Source organism: Ursus americanus, chromosome 1 (assembly GCF_024610735.1).
Source record: "Ursus americanus isolate L20-20 chromosome 1, mUrsAme1.1.p, whole genome shotgun sequence".
Classification (NCBI taxonomy): domain Eukaryota; kingdom Metazoa; phylum Chordata; class Mammalia; order Carnivora; family Ursidae; genus Ursus; species Ursus americanus.
The window spans coordinates 92,681,549-92,698,279 of NC_142127.1; the positions used below are offsets into that span (position 1 = coordinate 92,681,549).

Consider the following 16,731-nt stretch of genomic DNA (forward strand, 5'->3'; position numbering starts at 1 on the left):
AGGGGGCAAGACAAGGCAGATTGACAGAAACTTAGCTTCACCGGAGATCCGATACTTCCCTATAAAATAAGAACCTAGCTGCTCAATTCAGTATTTAAACCCATGATTTTATAATATTGATTACAGTAAAATGTATGGCCTAGGGCAAAAATAATTTCTTCATCGTTTCCCAATGTTCACACTGCACTGCTATCAACGTGGTCAGCTTGGCTGGCGGAGCACAGCTGTATTGTACGCAGTCTCAGGAATCATGGAGTGAAAACACCTCCACACCTTCAAATATCTCAAATACTCGTGACAGATTTTTCTTTCACTTTAAAATGACTTCAAGGGCTGTAACTTCTAGACCGCCATTGCTTCCTACTGGTCTCCTAAAAACACTGCGTCCCGATGCTGAATGCATGTCAAATGTGAGAACTGATAATCTTCCATTCTCGTACTCGTGCACCCTGCATCCGAATCTGCTATCCTGTTGTTTCAGCAGTCAGACCCCGAGCGTGCGCTCCTCTGGGCTTTTCCTAACCACGCAGCTTCACAGACACCATGTTCGCACAAGCTGGCCTAATGCAGGGAGCGGGCGGCATTTACCCACAGAGCCAGACATCGCTTTCTACTTTATTAAACATTAAAGCGCAAATGGATGGTCCCTGTGGGGATGACAACAGGACACCAGGGAAGGAGAAGGGGACACTCAGGGAGAAAGTCACACAGCAGAGACCCAGCTTCACAAAAAGGGCTCAATATTGATTTCCAGGGAGGAGCAGGGCATGGTCAGCTCAAATTTGGTGATGACGTCAGGATGAAGGACCCCAAGCTTCCCGACGCTCTGACCCCTGGCAAAGATCTCCGCGCATCTCCCAGGGAAAAAAGCAGGGCCTGAAAAAGAAGAGAGAAATCAATGTTTCTCCTGGCGAAAATGTCAACAGACGTTTAACACACCTAAGGCTCACCAGGCTGCTAGAAAGAGAACTTCTTTAAACCACTGGCTAGGAAATGAGTGTGCTGTCCTCACGCTTTCTAATCTTAAAATTGAAATATTTGATATTACAGCAAGGAACTCTTACAAGGAAAAGGTTAAGGGCAAATATGAAAGGGCCCCGTGTGGGTTTTTGTTTTTGTTTGTTTTTTAATCCCAGGGCTCCAGGCAGGCAGGATCAGGAAAGGGGGGCTGAAGGAGCACAGCTGGGCAAGTCCTTGGGGAGCTCCGCAGGGAGGAAGGACAAAGGGGAGAAATGAAATGTAAAACTGATGGCCTTGCATGGGAAGAACCTGTTTTGAAACAGGTTTTTCCATAGTCCTACGTGCTGGATAAAAAGGCCACCGTGAGTTCATGTACTATTCAAAACTCACTCTCCTACCTTAGTACGCAGAGAAACACGCTGCACGGTCGCTGGCAGGCTTAGGCCTTGCTACCAGAACGCAACCCGCATTCCTGCTGGAGAAAGAACTTTCTCAGCAGTTTTAGAGCATCTTCTGTAAGAGGCCAGCACCGCATAAGTCTGGGTTGACCCCTGATTGACTTCAAGACAGGCAGAAAGTGCTCTCTTCATTTGGGTATCAGTGCAGAGCTATGGCTCACCAAACTAGGAACCGTCACTGAGGTTTGAACAGCTAAAAACAAGCAACCATCCAGGCCCACTCCATATTCACTGACGAGTGCCACGAGAGTTCATCAATGCTCATTCCCTCTCAAAAAAAAAGCTGACTCATTTCACTTGCCACCAACTTGAAAAGAGATCAGGCCCACAGCTCCTGACTGATTCAGCCAAAACGGTTACTGGCATGGACTATAAATACGCAGCAGGGCCGGGCCACAAGCCTGCAGCCTGCCATTTCAGAGTGAGTGCATTATTTATGAAAGAATAAACTGCTGAGTCTCTACTAATGGCTCCAAGGTCAGATGATGGAGAAATACGGGATTGGGGGGGGGCAGCATGCTGCTAACAAGTCAGTACCAGCCACACGGTAAAGACACAGGACGATTCCACATACTTCCCAGTCAGCCCAGGGGGATGGTGTTTATATTCCTGAAAAACATTTTTAATTGTCATTCTTAAATAACCCCCAAAGCACCCTGGGCTGGAATAGAAGGTGGCCTGTTCCTCACATCCCCCCCAAACTAAACAATTCTGCTCCACAGTCTTATTAAAGCAAGCCTTTCCCTGAACTGCATTTGAAGTATTTGGCTATGCACATTAAGCCACATTGGGGACGGGGCAGAGAGGGGACTCAGAAAACACAGAAACCAAACCAGATTGATAATGGAAAGCCTTAGTGAGATATGAACAGCACTAAATCTAATAAAGATGGCCTATTTTAACACTATCAAAACAAAAACCCAGTTTACAAAACTATCTTCACATGACAAAGTGAAGCTTGTATAAAATGCTGATGCTACGCTGTGTCACCAAGAATTGCGGAACCTTCGTCCCACCAGGCATCACCCCTCTACAGAGCCATAGCTGCACACCCTGCGCTGACTGGAAACAACACCAGCCTATTTTTAAAGGCCATCCAGAAAGGAAGCCTAAGACCTTCACTGGCAACCTTGCCATGTTTAAGAATCCTCACTGTGTATCAAAATCCTTTCTTTTTATCTACAAATTCCAATTTGATTGGATTCATTTTAACTGAAGCATAAAACCAGACTATTTTAGAATCTAAGCCAGATGTGCTAGTTCTAACAATGTTAGCAAAATAAAGCTTAAGAGATAAGAACTTAGAATTTTTACTTCATAAAACAACTTTTGGAATCAGCACTTTTTAGCAAAATTCAGCTGCATTCTCCTGCAGTGAGCAAGCATGATAATGCTGTCTGTCCCTTCTCCAGAAGTCTGGCCCACACTTGGCTTCAGCTCAGTAACCGGTCAGGTACTCAAACGACAACGTTCCTATCACTAAATACAATTTTCCCTCTTTCTAAAGCAAAGCAAAGCAAACAAATTCCTATTATACGTTACTTAAAACACACTCAAGTATGAGTATTCTAAATAACGTAAATAGCAAAAGCTCTCAGCCCGGCACCGGATCCACCAGAGCTGCTCCCACCCCCTCCGTCAGCCCGGGCCCGAGGGCCTTCGCTGGGGGGAGCTGCTTCTGAACCGGCTCCTCTGGCCTCTCAACCAGCGTTAACCCTCCCCTCCCCACCCACATGTAACAATGACATTCACGGACGGACTTCTGTATACAAAACTGTGCTGAAAACCGCACACTTGAGCCTGTGACGACCATGATCATTTTCTTGCCATTTTTCATTTCTCACAAGGTCAGATTCGACAGGAAGCACTTAGGCTTTGCCCCTTCTTCTGTTCAGTTAGAGCAAAGCTGCAATTTTGTCCTTCGCATACACAAGCTGAGAGGCACACAAAAGGACTTCAGTGGGTACAGACAGACCCTAAAAACGGACCTCTTGACTGACGGGTATGGACTAGAAATCCTGAAAGAAAAGATAAAGACTGTGTGGTTTCAACCGAACTTTGCAGGGAGCAATGCACCCCTCCGAAGAAGGCGGCCAAGAGAGCACTGCTTCGCTACCGAAACAAGGGGCACACGCCTGCCTAAGGCAGCCGTTCAGCCGGCGCTCGGAGACAAGGGCAGTTCCCACTGGCAGCAGGGTGGTTGAGCTCAGTAACTCAGGCGGATGGACGGATGGATCAGAATGCTCGAGCTGGGCCTTAAACCAGTCTTTCCAGAAGTCGTCACATCCAAATAGAGCCGCAATCTGGGTCTGGGCTTGTGAAAAACCAAACCGGATGGCAGTCAGAGGCCAACTCTAACCTCCCCAACAAAAACCAAACTGGTGCCTCTGGAGAAAATGCAGCCTGCTGGGTCTAGAGACAAAGTTGCCCCAATTCACGGAAAGTCATGTTGCCCTACGAACGGGAATTCTAAAATTCAAATTCTAAAAAAATACAGTTGCCTACTCTTCATATGTCTAAGCCCAAACGGGGTTCCTGGTTTGCTGTAAACACTCCAATTTTCAACCTGTGCCCCAAATGCTCCCTGGCACAAAGCCTCTCAGCCCACTTTTTCACCTGGTTCCTGACACGGATTAAACACTCCGCTTTGCTGGTATCCATCACAGCGAAACGGCCTCCAACATAAAACAGACCCGGGGGAAAATAGTGGTCTCGTGCTGAAATCCATGTGGAAGCCCAGACAAAAGAAACATCAGTTAAGCACAAGCAAGAATTTAATTTCCCAAACTTAGTGGGGTGTAAGTAAGTCCCTTAATTAAAGCTTTTGTAGCATCTCCTCCAGGTCTGTAATTGTCTCTCTGTGCTCAAGCGGCAGGACCACTTTGAGGACCTTGGGGGTAATTCTCGGCCAGTAACGCGGCACAGCACCCAGTCTTTAGCACATTTTCTGGCTAATTGACCTTCAAAGAGTTCGTGAGCTCCCACTCTTGCTCGTTGCCAAACACCTTTCACAGTTTCTTTTTGCCCCTGTCTTTCTTTTAGAGTAGTATTATAGGCCTAAAGTTTGGATAAGCTTTCCACATCGAGTCATTCCTATAATTTTAGGACGCATCGGAAGTAGAGGTTTAAGGCGGTAACTGAGCAGACCTCTAAGCCGAACTCGGGACAGTGTTATCAAGCATGAGGCCCTTAAGCCTTAATCTTCAACCCCCTGCCACTGGCTATGTTCAACTAATTCATCTGGTGCTTTATGCTGACCATCTCCAATAACCATCTACTCAATTTTATTTTTCCCTCTCTTCATATCACTAAGACATGCTTCGGGGTTCAAATCTACATACTGGTAACTGCCTGCAATCTGGTACTGCATCACCCCAATTTTCTCCAATAAAAAGGTAAGAACAAAATAAAAAGGGGCAAGGACCTCTGGGAAAGGACTGAGTGTACATCTCATGTGTCACAGCAAATAGAAACCACCACTGTCAGTTTAAATACAAATAACCCATACACGCTCTCCTAAATTCAGGGACAAAATACAAAATCACAATCATATAGATAGAGTGAACCACTGGGGCAACTGAGTGTGCTTTAAATTTGTTCTAAATGACCGATTATGTAATACAGGTAATGGAATAGGAATAATCATTTAACAGGCTGGTCCTAGGACTGGTACTGCCAAACCCTACCCCCCTTCCTCTCCTAAGTCCCTAATTCCAAATACAATTTTACATATATATATGTATATGTATATATGTATATGTATATATATATAATCCATTCCATGATGCAAAAGTCCAGCCTAGGAAAAATACAAAGGACAAAAAAAATTCCCCAGCATTCCATTCTGGAGTGAAACGGGCAGAGTGGGGCACAGGGCGAAGTGGAAGGGGCTGAAACCATGTTTCCCTACGCAGGACTCGTCTCCTGGTTTCCCACCAATTCTCTGAGCATGGAGTAACCATGACTGTCTAACTGCTGCCGGCACCTCAACCTCCCTTTCCTTCTCTGAGTAGTGGCAGTTTAAAGGAAGAGGAAGGACAAAATATAGGGCCTCTTTTTAAAAACTGAGCACACACTTAAACCGAACATGGGAGCATGGTAGTTGTTCTCCAAGTTTTAGAGGCAGGAGGTTTTTTTTAGTATACCAGCAGTTATACAAAGTGGGGAGAACCACAGGGGTGGGGGGGGGAGGCACAATGTAGGCGACACATTAACTTACAAAAAAGAAAAAGGTGTAAGAATAGAAGGGAAAACAATCAGTATAACTACTGAGATATACACCCACACATTTTTTTCCGATCTCAGTCCACTACAGATTGGGAGAAAATATCTCTATAAAGATAATTTAATTTGTAAGTGGAAACTGAATAATTTCCAACTGGTAATATAAAACACCCATTTCCCCCCAGATGTATACAATTCTTCACCTTACATCTGAAGTGAAATATTTATGGTACCTAAAGTCTTTAAAGAGAGGGGACCTAATCCCCTGAGTTTAATGGCTATCTTTCATCCCTTTCGGGAGATCAAAAGAAAGAAAAAGCCCTTACACAACTTTACAGTGCTAATCCCAACACACCTGCAGACATCATTAACTCTTAAAGCGAAGGCAACCGGACGTGAGGGGAGCGGGTGCCTACTTAACCCCACAGCACGGGACCGGGGAGGATGCCTGCGCTCACAGCAACATCCTATCGAGACACGGCAGGCAAAACCCCTACTCACATAAAGGACTAGATCCTGGAGACACTATTCTTAAAAAGTAATCAGGAAAGCCCAGACTATCTAGTCTTCTACTAAAAAGGAGAAATGTCTTCAATAAAGAACCTTTTAAAATAAATCACCACAATCAACCTTATAAGTTTTTTGAATCAGAACTCCAAAGTTTCCCAGTTTTACTTTGTATAGACAAATTTGTAATTTATTTCCATGGAGATCACTTAACATTTCTTAGATCCACTTTAAAGTCTAATCTATGTGCCTCTCATACAAACCCATATTTAAAAACCTGAAGAAGGTCAGCAATGTTAGAAGAATTTAAATGTGAACCATCCAGTTCCAATTTTAAATCAGTCTCAAATTTACTTATATAAAACCAAAGGATTTCTAACTCCAGTTTAAAAAGTGCCCTCACTGTCTCTACTGGTTTTGAAAATTCCTATTCTAAAATAATGCCATTGTCCTGATTTGTCTGACACATAAATCATTTCCCCCAAATTGTCACATTTCTTAAACATTCATAGGATAGTTTTAGAATAATAACATCAGAAATAAAATGTATGGATCACCCGCCTTCCTGGGCCAATAAAATGGTTCTTTTCTAGGTTTTCACCTATAAAAGCCTTTTAGGAGACAATTTCTCAAACCAAATATGAGCTTTATTATTTTCTCCATAATTATAGTGAAACAGTATTAATAATAATAGACTATTGTAGGGCTAACTGGGGAAAGAACAGGAATATGGAGTATATAGACTGTATCTATAATTTCACAATTAGTTAACCTACTATTCAAATTCACACCTTTGGCCAACGTGGAGTCAACAGAACTTCCAACGTGTAACTACGATGCATGGGCTTTAGCTGCAGAATTAGATTTCCGCTGACAAAGGAGGGAATGCAGGAGAAGGAAAGAACACGGAGACCGTTAAAGCCAGAGTACCGTGCCTTCTATTCCTCTCCTTCCATCCCCAGGAGAGGCAGTGCCTCAGTCCCAGCGCAGCCCCGGCCGAGCCCCTGAGGACAGGCAAGTTACAGATGGGGAAAAAGCGAAGCACAAGGAGATTAGGGGACTTGCCCAAGGCGAGCAACAGTATAGGCTACGGAGCACGCTGAAGGTGCCCGCGGCCACTGACACGGGCGCCTCTGTGTGTGTGGCCCAGAGGCACAGATGGCCGACGGGATAATGTTTTCAAACTTTTGGTCAAGCTGTCCATTTCATGTTTGCAAACTTCTTCTGGTTTAAAATAAAATAAATAAACAAAACTTGAGAGAAAGAAACAAAAAACCTGACAACCTCTAACCTTAGGACATACCCGAGTACGCTCTGTAAAATTATGAATACAACATAATACTGATGAAACGTTTTTTCGATCTCACACAACACAGGCACATTTAAGGAATAAACTCCAGATTCTTGAGACAAAGCTAGAACACCACGAGCAGATAAATCAGCACCACAGTGACACCACCTGAAAGGGCGAGGCGAGAAAGCACCGACATTAGAACTCGTGGCAGGGCTTGCTTTTGAGGCACTGAAACTCCTGCAGAAACTGAACACCAGAACTGACGAGAGAAGACCTTGTCCAGGCCTTTACTTCAGGATGAGAAAATGGATACCAAAGTGGTTAAGAAGACCACAGAGCCAGGTTACAGCAGAGCTGAGACTAGACGCCCCAACTGTGACTTTTATCCAGTTCCCATTTTCTGAAGGGCAGAGCTGAATTCTACCCTGAGTTTACTCTGAAGAGTATTGATTCCAAAATGCTTTCCCAAACTTACCTGCCTCTCCACAACTCTGTGGTCCAGGTGGACAGACCCCATCATCCCCACATGAGAGCTGAAGAAGCCGGCACGGAGGGATTCAGTCCTAAATCACTGGAAGTGACACCAGTGTTGTTCTCACTGCGCCACAGCTGACCAGGCACCCCAGCGTCTAACAAAATGTACTCTCTCCTATCATTTTAAATCGTGTCTATACCACCTTGGGATCTGCATTTCAACTTAGTTTATATTCATATGTCTAAAGACATTTTTAACATTTCCATTACATGTGTCCTAGTTTGCCAGATTGTTCTTATTTTATGTTGGAGTTATTTCCAATTATCCACTGTTATACAGAGGGCTTCTATAATATATATTGCTTTTTGCTCTTTCTTAGTTTCCTTCCCTTTGCCAAAAGTAATACCACACAAATAAAAAAATATATGAATCCTCGTCTAGCTCATTATATACCAAAGTGTTAAACAACAGCCTTCTAGCCAAGGTAGTAGCAACAAACCACAAACTTATACTAATAAGGACGATGCTGATCCCATCTTGTAGGACACCAATTAAATACTTTCCCTTGCATGGTACCAACTACTACCTTTTTTAGTTCTACTGGTGGGTGGAAAAAAAAAATGCTTTAAAGCAGCCGAGGAAAGTAATTCCAAGAGAAAGTCTCTATTCAGAGAATGTATTCAAACAAGCTAGGAGCCTTTGGGAATTAAGAGAATTATCAGAAACTTCTCTCTTCTGAAAGGTGAGTGCCTAATTACAGTGGCTGAGATAACAGCATTAATAAAATACCTACCAGCTACTGATGAATATTAGACACATCAAAACAGGTCTTACCAAAGAAACAGGAAGTTCTGGAGCCGTTGAGAGCAAAGCATTTTATCGGACATTTGCTCCAGTGCTTACTCTTTCTGGCCTTCAATATCACTCAGAAGGAATAAAAATCCTGTCACTACAGTCACACGGTTTTTGTTTACAGTAAGGCATATATTTGCTATTATGCTGGGCAGTGCTGCTGTGCCCCACATTTCTCCTTCCACCTCTTCCTGAATATGTTTTTCACATAAGAGCATGGCTGTCACCATGACATAGTTTCAGAGGGCGGGGAGATTTTTCTATTCCGCTGAATTAGCCCCCATTCTTTGTGTTAACACCTTAAATTGTTATAAAGGGACCACATTTCTCTTCCTTCGTAATTAGAAAGGCAGCTAAAAATCAAAGCACCTCTTAAGTTCACACTGATACGCATCAACTGAACTCAGATCCTTTCCTGAGAAGGAAAGGTTTTTCAGGGAGCAGAAGGCAACAAGTAAGTGCAAGAGGGCGGGCGGGAAGAACACCCGAGACACAGAAGGGCTGCAGCACGGTGAGGGCCAGGGGTCCCGAACACAGGCTGTCCACCTCACCTCTGGCCTGTCGGGTCGAGAGTAACCCCCGGCAGGGAGATTCCATTCCTAACCCCTAACCCACCTGAGCCTGCAGTTCTCAGAGGTGTTTCAGGAGGGAGGAGAGGGTGCCTACATCACCCTCGTGACCAGTAGCACCGCTTTCTCAAACAGGTCAAGGGTAGACCAGAGCTATTCAACACCAGGGAAAAGCAAAATAGCTCCTCAAGATCCAAGCTCTCAACTGGGACCTTGATGAAGCTGATTTGTCTTTCTATCGTTTATATAAAACACTCTGAATGTCCATCTGTGGGATTCCTGCAATGATGGAACAGAAGACTAAACGGCAGAAAGGAGTCTCTCCAAACAAAATATGGGAAGGAGAGAGAGAAAAGGTGCTGGCAGATGAAAGAACCTCTGGAGAAGACAGATTATCTAATGAACGTCGGATTATGGTTCAGCTTCCCCACCGCCCCAAAGTGACAGTAAAATATGCATTTCTCATCTTTAAACAAAGCAGATTATGGATTAATACTTTTTAAAAATCAGCAAGCATTAGTTATTAAGGATCCCAGAGTCTTGCTTCCTAAATAAGTTTAAAAAAAACAGATGTTGGTCAGTGATTTTTAACAACCTTCTAATTTTCCAAACCATAATAGATGGTAAGCTCTGAGCAGTGGGAGTTACTACATTAAACTAAGCCTTTGGTTAAACTAAGCAAGGAGGGAGCAAAACCGAGACCTCAAAAAAGGTGTTGGCATCCACTGGAATGACTTTATTATTCTAAAAGAACAGATGCACAAAACCCAACCCAACCCAAACACCAACAACCCCACAAATACGTCATTCTAAATAAAGTCCTTGGATGGGAAACCTGGTTATTAAGTCGCAAAGTGCTCTGAAAGGATGCCGGATACCAATATTTGCTCCAGCTCCAGGGTAAATGGGACCATATACAGAGTCCTCTACTTTGATACATAATGTATTCTTGAAACAGTTACAAAATAAATCCAACATATAAATACATCATCAGCTAAAGGTTTTATAAACTCCCCAGTTATGGCATAGACATTTCCTTTTGGAATCTCTCCGAATCTTATCAATATTACATGATTAGAGGTCTCACCTCAATTTCTAATTACCTACCTTTCCATATAAATAAGACATTTATTTTAATGTTGGGAAAGACTGCTAATAGACTAAGAGGGCTGGGGCTGGTTAAGGAGACTATCACGCCAACTCTGTGCCTGCAAATTTCTTGAAATAGTTCCCAAGAGTTGAACAACAGAGGCTTTCTTTTCTTGAAAGAGTCTGACCCATTCACGTATCTTCATGTTTTCTTCGTACCTGTTCAATCTAACTAAAGGACTTCCAAAAATCATTCCATCTTTTAAAGATACCAAAGATAAAAGTTTAGATCTCTTCTATTCCTTCATGGATTCCAAAAAGCATTTACACTAAATTTAGGAAGTTAAATGGTACCATTAAAAAAAAAAAAAAGGCAATAACTGGAAAATAGCATATATCAAAATCTCCAAAGCATATGGGAAAAAGAAAAAACTGGATCTACTCCTCAAACGTACTCAGGATAAATTACAAACAGATAAGAGGTGTAAATGTAAAATAATGGAACACCTGAGCACTAGAGGAAGCACGGGGGACTCCTCCCTCATCATAGAGTAGAAGGAACTTCAGGACTCAAAATCCAGAAGCAATAAGGAAAAAGATTAGCAAGTTTTACTATATAAAAATCTACATGGCAAAAACCAAAAGAAAAAAGATAATTTAAAAATTTATCTTTGGTGGGATGTATATCACAAAGGGTTAATATCCCTAAATGCATAAAAAGAAAAATTCTAAAAAGAGAAGATAAAGACCAACATACCTAAGAAAACATAAGACACATGAACAAGCAGTTCACAGAAAAGGAAATAAAAATGTCCTAAAACATGAAAATATGTTTACTTGCTCCTAAGAGAGCACCAATTAAAACTATAGTAGACACCATTTTCCTCCTGAAAGACTAACCCCCAAATAGAGAAGTCTGACAAGTCTGTGAACCAGGTTCAGAAAAAAAAGGTCCTCTCATCTGGTGCTGCTGGGTTTGTACAATGTTAGAACACAAGTCCTCTGGAGGGTGTCTGGCAGTACCTAACAAACATACGAATTTACCGTTTGTCCCAATAATCCCATACTTAACAGCAATCTGTCCCAAAGAAACACTAGCAAAAATACCAAACAACATATGCACAGGGGTAGTCATTGTGGCATTATCTGCAGCAGCATAAGACTGGAAAGAGCCTAATTATGTCCGTCGCTAGGGAATTAGGTGAATCAACTGTGGCACTCCAGTACAGTGCTTGGCAAAAGGAAAGTGGCAGATCTCCCCATGTGGCTGCAGTGAGCTCCAACGTAGATTAAGTAAAAAAACAAGGTACAGAACGGTATGCAAAGTATCAATGCCCCAGTTAAGAACGTAGAGAATACACACAATTTCTAAAAACACTGTAGAAGGATAACTGAAAAAATAAAAATTATAAACCTATACAGGCAGTGAGGGAACAGTGCGATAGGAACAGAAATGGAAGTTGGACTTCTTGAAATAGACTTCATTTTGTAAGCTCTATCTTAAGTACAAAGAGAACTGCAGATAATATTTAAATTGTTGTACTAATCATCCTAATGTCATTTTGAAAAACAGGTAGAGTGAGCAAATTACATAAGCTCATTAGGAACCAAGATTTTCAATGTAAAGAAAAGAGCTATAAAGTCAAGTATATTAAGTAAAAATCCTCTAATCCTAAATATAAATTGGAAATAGCCATATGAACTCAATGTTTTCTCATTTAAAAGAGAAAAAACAAAACAAAAATGATTTCCCCAGCTCTGCACACCGAAGTCCTAGAAACAACTTCTCCAGTAGCAGTGAGCAATCTCAGCACCCAGACTGCTATCGAAATTTCTCACTACAAGGAACCAGAGCCACTTGGAGATACACCTGCTTCCAAGTCTACCACAGAAAAGATGTATGAGCCCAGAAATGTTTTCTATATTATCACCAGCTTTAGAAAAAGCCCCCCCAACCCCGTATACAATCATTTCCCCCTCTTCATTTTAATAAGAGCCTCCTGACAAAGGTTTCTCAAGACTTACAGTCTTTTCCCTTCTCTTCCAGAACTTTTCAGCCCTCAAGAGGCTAAGAAAGGCAGAAATCCCCACCCTAGGGACTGTGTGTCCCCCAGATCAGGAAGGGGAAAGTTCAGAAAGGAGTGTCAGAGGCTAAGGGGATGGGGAGGGCATCCACAGGTGAGCAGGGGACAACCCTGAGGAGGCAGAGTGATGAGCGGAGCAAACACACAGGGGAAAAGACGGAGTCAGGTTACAAACAGGGGCACTGATCAAGTAAACGAAGAAGTTAGGAATAATGGGAGCCAGGTTTCTCTGTTGAAGAGAGGTACAAATATGGAACAAGAGAAAACTGGAATGAACCATGAAGGTGTGCACTGGAACAGTGGCCCTGTCGTGGACTTTCGGTCCACAATATATACATGCAGAAGAAAATGCATGTGTGCACACACATACACGTACAACTCCTACCCCCAATAGCAATAAATACCCCTTAAATCTTGGCTTTTACACACCATTCCCTAACAAACAGAACCAGGATGGAGAAATGGGGCAACGAAAAGTTCCAGGTAAGCCTGAGAATATCTTCTTGTGCCCAAAGCAAGGGAAGGGGAGTAAGGAATAGGAACATGTTAAAAGGACACAAGCCAGCTTGAAGGGACACTCACTGGCCAAACTGGGAACGCTGTAAGCATTATAAGAAACGGTTATAATGGATTAAAATACTGAATAAGAAATAGTGAGTCCTTGCTAAGTAGGAAGACACATTTGGAACAGAACACTTAAATAATTTCAAAGTTCTTCCCACAAAATGTGTATTATGATGGAGGAAGGAGTAACTTTACCGGAAAGCCTAGTACACACCACCTTAATGATTTAAGTAGACAGCATCAGTTATGAAATAAACGGAGACTTGTGCCACTTGAAAAGACGGCATTATTTCTGCAGCGTTTCTCCAAAGATGCCTAACCTGAATCTAACAGAAAACTGTGGACAACCCAAAATCGAGGGCTGTACTAACACACTCACTCTAAAAATAAATCTTAAACAAAACTCTTTTCAAGGCCACTCCAATGGGTAGATGGACAGATCTTAAGAAGGAAACAACCTATCTAAAACATGCATACATGTTTTGTTCTCTATCATAGTATTTCCTACTGTTTGGGAAATGCAACACCTTATTTCAGTTTGTTCCCTTACCCTGATAAAATATTAGATATCATACATTATTTTAAGGGACTGTGTTGAGTAATTTGAGTTTATCAAACTAAAACAAAAGGGACTGCCATATTATATTAACTCATATCATTAACTCTTCAAATCACCGAAGAACTTCAGAAATATAAGCTGAATCAATGTTTTGGCACATTTTCCCTTTTAAGTCAGTGTTATTAATTTTGCAGTACCCACAAGTGTAAGACTCTATTAGGTAGCTGGTTTTCCTGAACTAGAACTGGAGGGCACCCAAGTCCTGACAGCTCATTGCCGGCTTATGAGTAGCTGGATTCATAGCAATCATTTCTCACACGATGTACCACTCCATGTGGCAGGACTCGCTGTTACTAAAATCTTACATACTCTTAACCAGGGCACGTAAAAGAACAGCAAGTGAAAATACACTGTAAAGAGTGCGATATGTAATCATCTTCAACAGCATTCATGAACTTCCTGCTTCTCTAGAAGGGTGGGTTTCAAGCTTCTTTTTTAAACAGGGACACTTTGTTCAAATCTTGCTTGGAAGTATATCTACAAATGGTTTGTTTTATGGCAGCCCAGAAGACACTGTAAAAGCCACTCCTCTGCAACACATTCCCTGGGAATGGCCCATGTCTTTGTTAGCTGTAAAAATGCACACTGCAAAGAAATGCCAGTGATCAGCAACAAGACACAAGTGCGTCCACGAGACGAATATCCATGAAGGTGGCCAGAATGAAACCAGTCCATATGTGGACAGGAGAGTGAGTCATCGAAACTGCGCTCGAAAGTCAGAAGTAAAGGGATACAACAACTGAGAGACAGAAAAAATGACTTTACTAAGAATTTTAAAGTGACTTAGAAGTTAGCTTGAAACTTGATTCCATAATCTTACAGCTGGACAGCACTCCGTTCCGTCAAGGCGTTCAGGCAGGCAGAAATTAAAATGTGACTTGTAAGCTAGGACTGGTTTTATCTTGGAAAAGAAAACTCCAAATATCAATGGCTTAAAGAAGACAGAAGTGTATAGCAAAGGCAGAGTTAAGTGCTCCAGGGAAATAGGCCTTTATTCTGAATAGCCATGCGTCCGCTGACTACTCCACATTAGCCCTACCTAGGGATTTGTTCAATACGTTCACCTACTCTTCTATCCACCTACCATCTACCCATCCTTTGGATCTGAATTGGCCACTGAGAGGGTTGAAATTTAGTTTACCAGAATACATCATTCCCTAGGAATTCACTGGACAGTGTTGTTACCGATACGCTGAAGCACACCCATGTGCCACCGAAGTCTGACCCATGTGTACCCCTGGTACTACCTGAGGGAAGTAAAGCTGTCTTGTATGTAAGATGAAAATGGAGTAGTAAAAGTTACCCTAAAAATCCTCTAAACTTTTAGCTTATTTCAAGTGCCCAGATGCTGAAACTGAACTTCTTTGTATTTGGGCCATGACCTTTTCTACAGAATAGAAGCCAGGTTCCAGTTTGGAAGCAGGAAAGAAAGGAGCACAAGGTGACATGACAAGTAAAGACTTTTTGCCCACTACATATAGCTGAATTCAAGTAACTCCAAAGAATGCACGTATTTATAGCCTCCGTGCTCAATACTAGTTCTTGGGGGCAGAAAAGGAGGTGTGGAAAAAAATCCTATAAATTACAATGGTTTGTGGCCCTCCAAAGCTGAACCCAACTTGACCCATCTTACTCCTCAGTATTCAGCTCCTCCTACTGGGCTGTGCTGGGCATCACAGGAGCAGCAGTACGCACGACCAGTCAGTACTACAAAACCACGGCACCAGACGGCTGTGATTCTGTGACTGAAGACTTTCTACAGCTCCCGAAGCCATGTGCACAGGAGGCCGGCACATGCGCAGAGGCTGCTGTCAGCGGCCTTGAGGATGCTGTTCATGTCTGACTCCAAGAGCTTCTGTGCATGGCTTAGGCTTTGAGAAAATAAAGTTTCTAATTCAAAAAGTTATTCAACACACCATTAATTATATCATGTGCCAAAAAGAAGAAACAATGACAATATCTGACTGCCAGCTAGTTATTTTCAAAGAAAAGTTAAATTCACTAATGATTAAGAACTGCAGTTGTTTGACTTTTGCTGAAAAAAGTTTTAAATGACAAAATGTGATTAACTGGCATATCTAATTTGACACACTATAATTTGTATAAGTAAATAAACATGAAAAGTTATTCAGTAAATACAATTTAAAGTTGGAACTTTAGTTATTTTTAACCTTCGCTTTTAAGAAGGTCTATACATACTCCTTTTATGTATGAAGCACAGGTATACACAAAGTACATAATATACAGGGGCAATCAGAAGAAGTCTAGAAACGTTCCTTAGGGGAGAGACAAAAAAAGCAAGTTGAGAAACAGTTAGGACAACATCTATCAGATGGGAAATGGAGCGGAGTCATCAAGGGGAGGGCCGAGCACTCCAATCTGCTGAGTACTGAACATCAAGCCCCCCACCCCCAACGAGGTGAAACGAACCTGAGTGCAGAGAACTTTGTCTAGTACGTATAAGAGAAGGAGGCAACAACAAACACTCAAAACCACGGGGCTAGGTGAACTTCATGTTAACGGCCGAGCATCCTAAAGACCGTGGCGCCCAGTACAGGGTTGCTCCCTGTGTGGGGATCACGGCCATTGTGAAACTGGTTTGAGTTGTTCAATGCCTTCCAAGAAGGTAACAAAAACTATTTGAAGGCTTGCCTCAAAACACAAAAAAGAGAAGTAGAGAAATAAGGACTGTTTACGCAGAGTAATAAGGCCAGGAAGCTTAAAAACATCTAAACCTTTTTTCTTTTAAACTTGATACCTTAAGAGAGTGATGCCTTTGTTGGTGGTAACTAAGTGTGGACATATATAGATCCCCCTTTATTCGCGTCCAGAACATTTGTGTAAATCAAACCATAAATGGAACAACTTTACTTCAACAAGTTGTTCAACAGATATTCTTCTCATATATTTCCAAGCTCAAGTTACACTAAAAACCAATGTGAAGACTAGGAAAACCTCACAGTTTCACCCGTAACTTTTAGCATCTGAAATCCTTCACAGGTGTCCTAAAAGAGGAAAAGGTCATGACCTACAGGT

The 16,731-nt window shown here is 42.2% G+C and overlaps 1 protein-coding gene across 1 annotated transcript in view; it reads right to left on the reverse strand.

Moving 5' to 3' along the window:
- Positions 1 to 603: 603 nt before the first annotated feature.
- The window catches only part of FARSB (phenylalanyl-tRNA synthetase subunit beta), a 64,843-nt gene continuing 48,715 nt past the window's right edge, over positions 604 to 16,731 (reverse strand). Inside the window, exon 17 of the mRNA XM_045775260.2 lies at positions 604 to 876. Coding sequence (XP_045631216.2) covers positions 725 to 876 — 152 coding nt within the window. The 3' untranslated portion in view covers positions 604 to 724. The remainder of the gene's footprint in view (positions 877 to 16,731) is intronic.